At 35.9% G+C, this 13,074-nt stretch overlaps 1 protein-coding gene across 3 annotated transcripts in view; it reads left to right on the top strand.

The window, feature by feature from the left end:
• The window catches only part of PTBP3 (polypyrimidine tract binding protein 3), a 115,823-nt gene that overhangs the window by 91,941 nt on the left and 10,808 nt on the right, over positions 1–13,074 (top strand). For all 3 annotated transcript variants that reach the window (XM_077769872.1, XM_077769871.1, XM_077769873.1), the window contains 3 exons: positions 6,887–6,964; positions 9,796–9,935; positions 10,085–10,118. In XM_077769872.1, coding sequence (XP_077625998.1) covers positions 6,887–6,964; positions 9,796–9,935; positions 10,085–10,118 — 252 coding nt within the window. The remainder of the gene's footprint in view (positions 1–6,886; positions 6,965–9,795; positions 9,936–10,084; positions 10,119–13,074) is intronic.

The raw sequence follows: 13,074 nt of genomic DNA, 5'->3' as shown, positions 1-13,074 counted from the left end.
AGGGTGCCTCAGTCATTTGAGTGTCCCAAGTTTGACTCAGGTCATAATCTCGCAGTTCAGGAGTTTGAGCCCCACCTCAGGCTCATTGCTGCCAGCCTGTCAGCACAGAGCCCGCTTCAGATCCTCTGTCCCCCTTTCTCTGCCCCTCCTCTGTTTGCGTTCTCACAAATATAAATATTTTAAAAAATAATAGAATAGAGAAGCACATTTAAAAAGGAAATCAAAGGCAGGATACAGACTTGAAGAAAAACCTTTGCAACACATGTATCAGACATATTAGTTATATCATAAGTTATATAATGACCTTTTATAACTCAGGAAAAACCAAGAAAATGTGCAAAAGATTTGAATAGATACTTTACAAAAAGTGGTATATGAATGTCAACAAACACATGAAATGGTGCTCATCTCCAGTCATCAGGGAAGTGGAAATTAAAATCACTGTAAGATAGCACTACATGCCCATTAGAATGGTTACATTTTATAAAGTTTACTTTATCAAGGATGTGGACCATCTTTCACTGGTGTACTGTGTTGGTGACAATTAAAATTTAGGTAAGATCACTTTGGAAAAGAGGTGGAGAGTTATATGTGTGCCTCCATTATGACCCAGTCATTGTACTTGATCATTTTACCCAAGAGGAATCAAAGTTCATGTCTACACAGATACTTGTGCAGAAGTGTTCATAGCAATTTATTTGTAATGACCAAAATCGAGAAATATTTCATCACAGGTGAATATGTTAAACAAAGTATAGTTTGTCCATGTGATGAAATAATAATTAAATACAAAGGAATATATCAGTAAGGAGAACCAGATTGTTCAAATGAAAGAAGCCAGACAGAATTTTATTCTGAATGAAAGAAACCAAAATTTTTAAAGAACATCTATTATATGATTCTGTTCATGTGTAATTCTGAAAAATGTACTAGTCTATAGCGACAGAAAGCAGATCAGTGGTTACCTGGGGACAGGGTGTGGAAAGAGAGGGATTGCCAAGGGGCACAAGGAAATTTTTTGAAATAATGAAATATTTGTTATCTTGATTGTGATGATAGTTTCACATGCTTTAAATATATGTCAAAACTTTACATAATCCCTTTTAAAAAAGAAAAGTGAGTCCTGTCAATTTTAGGCTAATGCTGACAAAGCTCTCCAAAACTTCCTTTTTCTTTCAGAGTAAATGCTCACATTCTTACATTGGATTGCAAGGCCTGATACCATGCACTCCAGTTTTACTTTTTAAATATCTTCTTCAATGCCTTCTCCACCCCTACCACCCTGTTCTTTCTGCTCACCAAACTGACAGTCCCTCCAGTTTATAAAACATTTTAAGTATGTTCCCACCTCCAGATTATTCCAGTTATTTCCTCTGGAGTACTTTTCTCTCAGGTGTCCTCCATTTTCTTCATGCTGCCTTTGACTTACCCTGATGAGCCCTCAGTGCTCCTAATTTTTCCTATTCTATTCTATTCTCTTTTTTTTAGTGTTTTTTAATGTTTATTTTTGAGAGAGAGAATGAGAGGGGGAGGGGCAAAGAGAGGAGGAAACACAGAATCCAAAGCAGGCTCCAGGATCTGAGCTATCAGTACAGAGCCCAACACTGGGCTGAAACTCACAAATTTGAGATTATGATCTAAGCCAAAGTCAGACACTTAACCGACTGGACCACCCAGGTGCTCCTTAAAATTTTTTTAATCAGGCAACTTGCTAGTATCATTTTATAAATTCTTTTAGATCAAACCATAGGTAACTGTAGACTTTTTTTTTAATGTTTATTTAGTTTCAGAGAGAGAGAGAGAAAGGGAGCGCCGAGTCGAAGAGAGGCAAATAGAGATGGAGAGAGAATTCTGCACTAGTAGTGCAGAACCCACTGTGGAACTTGATCTCACAAACCATGAGATCATGACCTGAGTTGAAATCAAGAATCAGATATTCAACCGACTTAGCTACCCAGGCAGCCCAACTTTCTATTCTTTCTTACAACTCAGATGTGCCATCTGGGTTCACTTACCTTCTGCCTGAACAATACCTTCCAGTATTTGCTTCGAAGTTTTCAAATTTTTGTTCAAAAATGTCTTTGTTTTGTTGTCAGTTTTAAAAGATACTTTTGCTTACTGTGGAGTTTCAGGTTGACAGATGTATTTCTTTTTCTTTACATTCAGTATATTAAATCATTTGATGATGTTCTGGTTTTCATTGTTGCTCTTAGAAAGCTGTGTCAGCCTAACTACTGCTTTTTTCTCTCTGGCTTTTCTTCAGACATTTTCTTCATCTTCGATGTGCTGTAGTTTCAGGGTGTTGTGTCTGTGATGTGTTAATTCTGATTGGAGCTTCCTTTAGCTTCTTGATTTGATGGGTCATTGCCTTTTATTGGTTCTAGAAATTATCTTTTCATATCTTTTCCCTTCTCATTATTTCTTTTCTTACTCTCTAGAACTTTGATTTGACCTGTTACACCCTCTTGCTCTATTCTGAGTGTCTCAAACTTTCATATTTTCTACTTTATCTCTCTAAGCTGCATTCTGAATAATTCCTTAGGGCCTAACTTTGATTTCACAAATGGTCTTTACCTTTGTCTAATCTTTGATTAGATTAACTCTGATTAGACAAAGCTTGTCCAGTAATTTAGATTTCAATAATTCTGTTTTTCATTTCTAGAAATTTTATTTTGTCCTTTTTGTGTGTTCTGCCCTACAGATATTTTTTAGCATATCTTTTATTTCTTCAAGCGTACTATTTAAAATCTTGATCTGATAATTCCCATATCTGTCTCTATTACATTTTTATTTTTTAAGCGAGTTATTATTTTACTTAGAGAATTAATTAATGAGTTATCTGAGGCTTGGGATTGTGGTATGCTCCTCCAGAGAGAATATGTTTGTCTGCAACATTAGAAGCTCTGTGTTTGGGACCATTTCAGTCTAAATCTACAACTTCATTAATTTTATTTTGGACTCCTAAGAAATGTGAATTTGAGCTTCAAATTGGCAAAGTTTGCTTTTGGTTAGGCCTTTTCAGGAACTTTTTTGTCCCTTCTCTGCTAGACACAAAGGCACCTTTTCTTGCAGTCTTGTCTGAGGGTGAGAAGGGGAGGTTATTAAGGTATATGCTTCCAAATTAATGCCATAAAGGTCATCTCTTGACTTCCTTCCTGGGGCCAATCCTGGAATTTTCGTCTTGTCTACTACCCCATGAGGCTGACAAAACCAAAGCTCAGTTTCTTGGGGCTTGGGTTTTGACCTCATTATTCTTTATCATCTTGTAGGCTGTTAGAGTTTTTTAAAGATCTTTTCACTCTTCCAGCATTTTCTGCATGAAGGTTGGTCTGTTTATTTAATCTGCTGCTGTATCCACATTTTTAAAAAACATAATTACAGTGCACTATTTTTTTTTTTGTAGTACACATTCTTTGTAATATTTTAAATGGCTCTACATTTTGTCTAGCAACTCATAAGTTAATCATTCTCCAATTTGGGTATTAAGCTTATTTCTTTAGGGTTTTGTTATTTTAAATATTAGTGACAAACTGATTTCACAGGTAAAAATGTTAATAATTTTTATTGCCTTAATTGCTATTATGGTGGTACATTTTCCAGATGTAAAATATCCTTAGTCTTTTAACTCAAGCCTTTTTCATAAAGACACTAACCCATTATCTAATGGTTTGCTAAAATGTTTCTGTTTCTGCTTATTTAAGGAATGTATATTTATAGAAACTATCAATGATTCTTTTGTCAAATTTTAATAAATGTTCTTATTAATCATCTTTTACTTGGAAGCAATTACTCAAAATTTATCCCTGTTAATTATTTGCCAATTCTTTTATTTATCACTATTTAACATTCTGGAATGCTTACCTCAAAATTTTTCCTCATTTCTCTAAAACCTACTAATAGTCTTCTGCCTCACAACCTCACAGCCCCCTACCATAGCCATCTGTATTAGTCTTTTTGTGTTTTTTTTTAAATGTTTGTTTATTTTTGAGAGAGGGAGAGAGCATGAGCAGGAGAGAGGCAGAGAGAGAAGGAGACAGAGGATTCGAAGTAGGCTCTGATTGCCAGCAGAGAGCTTGATGCCAGGCTCGAACCCAGGAACCATGAGATCATGACCGGAGTAGAAGTCTGACACTTAACCGGGCGCCCCAATCTTTTTGTATTTTAAAAATACCTCGTTTGCCCTCCCCGCAATCTCAGTGGTTTACAGCAATTAACATTTATTTCTTTCACACCACTGACATTTATGCAGCTGTGAATCCGTTCTTGCAACACTCCTTCACATGTATTTGTGATCTAGGGCCTAGGTTAAAAGTGTCACTACATTTGAGACATGGCATTCTTGTGCCAGAGAGTAAAAAATTGGAGAGCTGGTGTAAATCTATAATGACTCTTGAAGGTTCTTTATAGAGGGGTGATATATGTCATATCTCTGTGTACTCATGATTCAGTGCAATGAGAATTGCATAAAGATGTGTGCGAATCACAGTACTCGCCAGAGTTATATGGAAGGGATAAGTAACTACTTGGCAACAATAATTCAACCTACCATATAGCTCTTCATATGCTTAACTTTCTAGCACAGATTTTCGTAAGTACTCATATCCATATTGAAACCTCTTTGTTAAGCCTTCCTCTATGCCTTAAATATAGTTATTTCTGTTGTAAAAATGATCATTTTAGGAGCATCTAGGTGGCTCAGTTGGTTAAGTGTCTGACTCTTGATTTTGGCTCAAGTCATGATCTCATGGTTCCTTTGATTGAGCCCCACAGCAGTCTTTGCTCTGGCAGTATGGACTCTACTTGCGGTTTACTCTCCCTGTTTCTGTGTCCCTCCCCTACCCTCAAAGTAAATAAACTTAAAAAACTTCTTTAATCATTTTCATCTGTGATCTTGAACCTACTTGAGTATAAGTTGAACACGGACAGTTAGTTCTTCCTTAGCACTAGAAAAATGCATGACTCACAATGTGCAGTCAATAAATAAATTTTATGTTTCTCTTATTTCATCACTTAATTCTGTCAGTTATCTCATTTTGTGTATCTCCACTCACTGTCAGTTCTTCCTGCCAGCTCTATCCCTTATACATAGTCTTAATGACTATATATTTTCTTGAGTTATTTTAATAAATCACAACTACATATTTAACAGATTCTGTTAACTATTTTTAATGAAAAGAATAAACTTTTGGGGTTTTTAATTCCTCTGGAAAATACAGCCTACTCATTTCTTCCCATAAGTATGCCCATCACCCTATCGTTAAAAAGGAAAAAAAAACCTTTCCCTTTGACTGTTAAAATCTTACTCCTCACTATTGCTCAGAAAGTTCTTTACTTTTTATATTTCTTACTCCCTTTGACTTCTGCTGAGCCCCTACCCACTTAAACAGTGTTTCTCTAGACCCTGAGAGGTTATAATTCACTGTTTTGTTTTTTCTATTTCTAAGGCTGTTCTCTTTTTCTTAGAGTGTTTACCTTCTTCCTCTAGCACTTAAATGTACTAATACTCTAAGGTTCTTTTTTTTTTTTTAATGTTTTTTATTTATTTTGAGAGAGAGAGAGAGACAGCATGAGCAGGGGAGGGGCAGAGAGAGAGGGAGATACAGAATCTGAAACAGGCTCCAGGCTCTGAGCTAGCTGTCAGCACAGAGCTGGACGCAGGCTCGAACCCATGAACCATGAGATCATGACCTGAGCCAAAGTCTGACGTTTAACTGACTAAGCCACCCAGGCATCCCACTAAGGTTCTATTTTTAACTCTATTTTTTGTCTTATGTCTTTTTTAAAAAGTATAACTCTCATGTGTATGGCTTTCACATTTGTTTCTACATAGATGATTTACAAATCTGTGTCAAGTTTGCCTTCTCATTTCCACTTGTGTGTTACCATCACCTCAACCTTGACATGTCCAAAACCAAATTGTCTTGCTACTAGTATTGACTTCTCCATTGGAACTAACTCCTGTTTTTCTTGATGGTCACAGTCCCTAGGCTTCTGGAGAGAAAGAAGTAATACCAGCATTTGCTTAGCATCTGGTGTGCAGTAGGCACCGTGCTTTTCTTTTTTCTTTTCTTTTTTTTTTTTTTCAAATTTAAGTGTTTATTTTTTAGAAAGATTGAGAGCACAAGCAGAGGAGGGGCAGAGAGAGAGGGAGACAGAGGATCTGAAGCCAGCTCTGTGCTGCCAGCACAGATTTGGGGGCTGGAACTCCCAAACCATGAGATCATGACCTGAGCCGAAGTCGGATACTTAACCAACTGAGCCACCCAGGCACCGTGCTTTTTAATTACATAATGTCCAGCTCAAGTTTTACTTCCTGAGAAACCTCCAGACAATCACAGTGAATCCTCTGTATTTGCTTCTTAGGCCACTTGCAGTACATTTGTGTTTAAGCCACTAGATCCTCAGTATATAAATCTTCTGTAAATCATATTATTATAAGAATTATATAGTTCATAAAATTTTAGTTTGTAAGCCTTTCAAAAGCAAGGATTTTTATTTCATATTTTCATTACCACGGTACCTTCTAGGTACAGGACATTTTAGTAAGTATTTGACATAGAAATTTTCTAAAATAGAAATAGCGCTCTAAATAAGGGCATGAAATTCAGCCTCACTAATGAAACTAAACGAAAAGAAAGTAACTAATAACTCAAGGCTAAATAACAGCTAAGCTCTACTCTTAAACCTTGAGCCCAGTTGAAAGAGGTTAGCCTCTGGAAGGGGCAGAGACTCTTTATTACACATTAGGGATCACCTTTTGAACAAATCTTTATTCCATAACAATATCTCTTTATCAATAGCATACCATCATAAAGCTTTTTTAAAAATTTTTTTGATAACCATATCTGTAGGTAGAATATTTACTTTAGCTTTTCTTTCCCATTAGGTGCACCAGGTATAATTTCTTCACCGTATGCAGGGGCTGCTGGATTTGCCCCAGCCATTGGATTTCATCAAGCTACAGGTGAATTTTTAAAGTTGAATATGAAATAGTTTTTTAGTGATCTGTATGTTCTAGGAACTTATCAAGATGAAACACATGACTATATTTGAAAGTTTACAATAAAAGCATTATATCAGCCATAGGAATAATGCACTGTATGATGCATAACTTCCTTGTCTTTACAGATACTCTGTGGTTTCATTCTCAGCCCCCAGTTACATTATACATCCTGCATCATATGTACTTGTTATTGACACAGATTACTGTCGGTTGACTGTATTAAGTAGCCTAACATTTGCCTTTTAGATTACTCTATAAATGTATGAACTGCTTCTGTCTTTGCTGATAAGCTTATCAATTACATGTTGAATAGACCTGTGTCTTACTTACATTAGGGTTCTGAATGCCTGTGATGGCCTTCAACACATACTATGCAATCAGTAAATACTTGAATTAATAAATATTAAATCCTTTCTTATGTCATTAATGGTTTCAGAGAATTACCATAGAGAGTATACATGCTGTTTATTGGGGGGATATATATTTTTTCTAGCTAATGGAGATAATTAAGAGATAGCAGTTGGTTAATACTCTGATAATGACTCTCACTCTTTTCCAAATAGTAAACAGAATAAATCCGATCATAAGTTAAGGAAAAGATAAAATTTACTTTATTATTTTCTTTCTGATGCCTAAAGAAAATATTACTGTTGGTGATTAGAAGAGTGGCATAGTGTTAATCCTATTGTACATAAACTACATTTCCAGTTTCCAGCTGACTCATGAGCATAACGGTATTTTAAATTGCAACATAGCGGCTTTCTGTCAATAATCTTCATATTCTGCCCCTCTAATTTTGGGAATTTTAGTTACTCTCTTTGATACAGAGGATGAAGTTGACTAAAAGAGAAAAAATGATACGGTTGACATTTAAGTTTTATGTTTTTGGTGGGGGGGGTAAATGGTTTTTTAAAACTTATTTCTGAGAGAGAGAGAGAGAGACAGCATGAGCAGGAGAGGGTCAGAGAGAGAGAGGGAGACACAGAATCTGAAGCAGGCTCCAGGCTCTGAGCTGGCTGTCAGCACAGAGCCTGATGCAGGACTGGACCCCACGAACCGTGGGATCATGACCTGAGCCAAAGTCAGACACTCAACCGACTGAGCCACCCAGGCACCCCTGTTTTTGGTGGTTTTAAGAAATCTTAATACATGTTTAATTAAGTGAAATTCTACCTAATCCATTAAAATGAAGGCATTATACATTATTTTTATTTATTTGAAGCTTCCCAAAGTTTAACTGATAAACATTTGGGAGTAGTGATGTATTGTTTCCTTCATTTTAGATATTTCTTTTTGATACAAACAGTATGTAAATCATCGCAGATATTAAGAGTAAAAAAATGCGGGGCGCCTGGGTGGCTCAGTCGGTTAAGCATCCAACTTCAGCTCAGGTCATGATCTCATGGTTTGTTCTCATGGGTTCAAGCCCCGCATCGGGTTCTGTGCTGACAGCTCAGAGCCTGGAGCCTGTTTCAGATTCTGTGTCTCCTTCTCTCTCTGCCCCTCCCCCACTCATGCTCTGTCTCTGTCTCTCAAAAATAAATGTTAAAAAAGATTAAAAAAAAAAAGAGTAAAAAATGCACTTAGGGGACTCCTGAGTTGATAAGACTTAAGCTTCAGTAAGCAGGTAGATACACACACGCACACACACCCCCCCCACATATGTACATACTACACACCTTACCATGTTGCTACATTGTACTGTTGGTGATATGTAATAAACCTTCACAGGTTATTCAGAAGTTGCAGAGTTGGATTGGAAGGGCATAGGAAGAGGCCATGTGAACGACCCATTGAGTATAGATTTCATGGAAAATATCCACCTTGAGAAAGTGGTCTGCAGGAAGATGATGGTTAAAATGACCTCATTAGATTGTCAAGCAGAATAGTCTGAATGTAAACTATATTGAAGTTTAATTACGTGATTTGCGGGAAAATAACCAGACCCTATTATAAGGAACTTTGAGCTTAAAGAATCAGTAATTATCATTAAGGAACTGGTTTATTTTACATTAACTAGGGATTTTACCTTAGATAATTTTTAAGCTGAAAACACAAATAGTAGGACTTTCAGAAATAGTAAAGTGCTATTTTAGGCATAGTATATAGTATCAATATTCCAGTATTATAAAACTTGAAGTAATTCTAGAATATCTAGAGATCTCTGAAAATTCTTGCTATAGAAGAATACTGAACTCTATAAATCAATTATTGATGGTTATATTTATACAGCACTTTATAAGGTTATAATTTTTTTTTTATACAATACTATTCTTATACAGAATGTTTTGTATTCTGCATCCTGGTATACAGTTCAGTGATTTTTAGTGAATTTACAGAGTTATGTAGCCAGTTATACAGTCCAGTCTTAAGAGGACATGTAATACTTCTAGTCACAGATATGACTTTTGCTAAAGTGTTTTTTTTTTTTTAATTTTGTGGTAGAAGCCAAATGAAAATCTACCTTATAGCAATGTGCTAGAATATCTTTCAAGAAATGGAGTGCTTATTGTTGATAGATCCTCCAAAAGCCTAATGACTTTTAAGACCAATGAATTCAGTTGCTCTGCAAAATTCTGTATAATAAATAACAGAGTACTGAGCATGATGCTGTCCAAGAATAAGGAAGTTGACTTCTAGGCTTAACTGGCCTTTGATATCCTTATGGTAGCTTTGACTTGTTTTCTTCTACATTTTTGCTTTCGTCTTCGTTTATTTATTTAAGTTATATCCAGTGTTGTAATTCCCCAGATAACCAGTATACATTGAAATGCTTTTGATATTTTAAAAAGGTATATCAGTCCCAGCTGTTCCTGGAGCTCTGGGCCCTCTCACAATCACCTCCTCTGCTGTCACTGGAAGGATGGCCATTCCTGGGACTAGTGGTGTACCAGGAAATTCTGTTCTACTTGTCACCAATCTCAATCCGGATGTGAGTTGAAAATTATTTTATAATTTTAGTCTTTTTATAGCTTTTGATCTAGGGTTATGTTCAAATGAAAATGTTTAAGATTGTTTCATACACTTTAATTTTTTTATTTAAATTTGACACTTACATTTTGTGTTCTCCTTTTCAAACAGCTTATCACACCACATGGGCTTTTTATCCTGTTTGGTAAGTTTTTTTTTTGCTGTTTTTAATGTCTGTGATGTGGATTAAGCCTGTTTTATCACTCAGTAATATTTATCAGTTATCTCTATGTACCAAATAGTGTGTTTCACACTGAAGAGAGAGAAGGAAATAAGTAAGACGTAGTAAGTAATTACAGTTAAAGTAAAGTTTTATAAAAAGGGAAATAGAGATTGTAATAGGAACGTGTACTTGGGAGACCTAACCTAGCTGAGAGAATCAAAGATGGTGTACTGATAGAAATGATAGTTAAGCTGACTTGTGAAAAATGAGTAAGCATTGGCCAGGCAAAAAGGAAGGGCGAATGTGCTTTCCCACGTACTAGCAATGGGTGAGAGAGCTCCTGGAACATGGGAGTGAAGGAAGCCGCTCCCAATGGAAAGTGTTGACGCCGGACAGATGAATATGGACAAGGTCAGGAAGAGCTTTGTAAACTAAATTAAGGAGCTGGATTTTTAATCTAAGAACAGTGGGAAACCATTGAATAGTTTTAAGCAGAGAAGAGGAGTAATGAGATTCAGGTTTTAAAAATAGTCTCCAGACCTTCTAATAGTGTTCCTCACTCAGTTAAAAAAAAATGTAAACTTTATCCATCTTTTCCTGTACTCATTATATACAGTATAATATGCACAAATAGAAATATAAGAACAAAATAATCATTATTTTAGAGATTTTTATTAATGGTGAAACTTCATAAAAAACTTACAACATTTAATGAGAAATACTACTTAATATGTTTCATTATTTAAAATCTTTTCCATTTTGATTCAGTATTCCCAGCTCTGATTTCCAAATTCACTTTATTTTAGTGCTTGATCTTAAAGGTTGTCATAACTGAAAATGATAGCTCATAAAGATAAGTGATTTAAGTGGAAATGTTTCATTGTCACTGTACCTAATTAATTATGGTACTAATTTCTCAATCTCACCCATTCATTTTTGTTGTACTTTACCTAGAAAAGTTCCATTTTTTCCTCTTGTTTTGTTAAATAAATCATTTGATGTTGCAAATTGCTGTATTAGAATATTTTTTTAACAGATGGGGTTAAAACTCACTGGTACTCTTTATTTGGAAATTTAATAGGATAGAAAGTCATTTCAAAATCTTGAGTGGATAATAGGTTTTTTAGACAGTTTTTTTGAGATGTAATTTGTAACCATACAAGTTCACCTGCTTAGGTACATAACCCATTGAGTTTTAGTAAATTTACATCGTTGCACATGCAGCCATTACAGTTCAGTTTTAGAACATTTCTGTCACCCCACAGAGATTCTTCATACACCTTGGAGTTCATAAAAAAGTTTTTATTCCTGACACATTCATGTAATTTTCAGTAACAAAATTACGTATTAATGATAAATTTTCACATGTCTTTCTAATAACTTAATGTATATTTCTTTCCAAAAGCAATTAATTTCTTACTCGTTTAGAAAAATATCACCCTCGGGCCGCCTGGGTGGCTCAGTCGGTTAACCGTCCAACTTCAGCTCAGGTCATGATCTCACAGTTTGTGGGTTCGAGCCCCACGTCAGGCTCTGTGCTGACAGCTCAGAGCCTGGAGCCTGCTTCGGATTCTGTATTTCCCTCTCTCTCTGACCCTCCCCTGCTCATGCTGTCTCTCTTTCTCTCTCTCAGATTAAATTTAAAAAATTAAAAAAAATATATCACCCTCAACTTGAAGAACAAATTGTATTTTTTTTTATTTTATTATTTTTTAATGTTTTTTATTTATTTCTAGGAGAGAGAGAGAGAGAGACAGCGTGAGCAGGGGAGGGTCGGAGAGAGAGGGAGTCACAGACCGAGACAGGCTCCAGGCTCTGAGCTGGCAGTCAGCACAGAGCCCGACGCGGGGCTCGAACCCACGAACCGCGAGACCATGACCTAAGCGAAAGTCGGACGCTTAACCGACTAAGCCACCCAGGCGCCCCTCTATTTTTTTTTAATATCTATTTCAACCACTCATCATTTCTGAGAAAGACAGCCAATTTGGAATTAGGAATAGTTGTCTTTTTTAAAAATACCATTCATCTCTAACTTCAGTTGCTCTTAGGTGCTTGCCCACAAGATAATCAGCACTCCTTGTGTGTGCCTTGAAGATACTCACGGTCATTCTTTCGTCACATAACAAAGTGTGCTTATGGTGCTAGTAATATTTAAGGGTCTAATTTTTATTATATTGGTGATACCCTCTAGCACATAAACTGCAATCTAATTTGATGTATTAAATTTTAAAAATAATATCCTTCCTATTGTAGAAATTTCTGCCTATAATTTCATGCATATATTAAAAATTTGTAAAATACAGTTTTTCATAGTAGCTTATATAAACAAATCTGTATAAATGAGTTTGACTATTTTCCCCTACACCCCAATCATTTTGCCAGTCCTTTGGAATATGGAATCCACTTTGGGGAAGACTAATATAGAAAAATTGATTGTATTAGGGTCAGTTGGGGTGCTGTTAGCGTGATTTAGATCTGAAATGATAATGGTAGCTTTGATGGAGGTGAGGATGGGAAGAAGTGGATAAGTGTAAGAGATATTTGGGCCACAAAATCAATGGGTGCTGGTGATTGACTGAATATGAGAGTTTAAGGAAAGGGAGAAAGTTAAAAGATGCCTCCCAGGTGTCTGACTAGAGCAAATATATAGATGATGATAATATATATCGGCAGAGTCAGTGAAACCGGAAGCAGGGAGAGAAAAATGGAGATGAATCCATTTGGGGCATACTAAATTTGAAGTGTATATGCGACCTCCAAGTGAAAAGGGTTGAGTAGATTAAAAGGACTGGAACATAGAAGGGATATCAAATTTGGGAGCACATGTGTGGAATTGCCCAGAGAATATTTACATGAGAAGAGAAGCCTTTAAATGTATTAGTAAAATTGAACATTACACAGGAACTTTTTTGTTTAATTAAGGTTTTGTTTTGTCTTT

This window comes from Crocuta crocuta, unplaced genomic scaffold, assembly GCF_008692635.1.
Source record: "Crocuta crocuta isolate KB4526 unplaced genomic scaffold, BGI_CrCroc_1.0 scaffold95, whole genome shotgun sequence".
NCBI lineage: Eukaryota > Metazoa > Chordata > Mammalia > Carnivora > Hyaenidae > Crocuta > Crocuta crocuta.
Note: the sequence above shows the minus strand (reverse complement) of the source record. Positions and strands in the feature narration are given on the sequence as shown.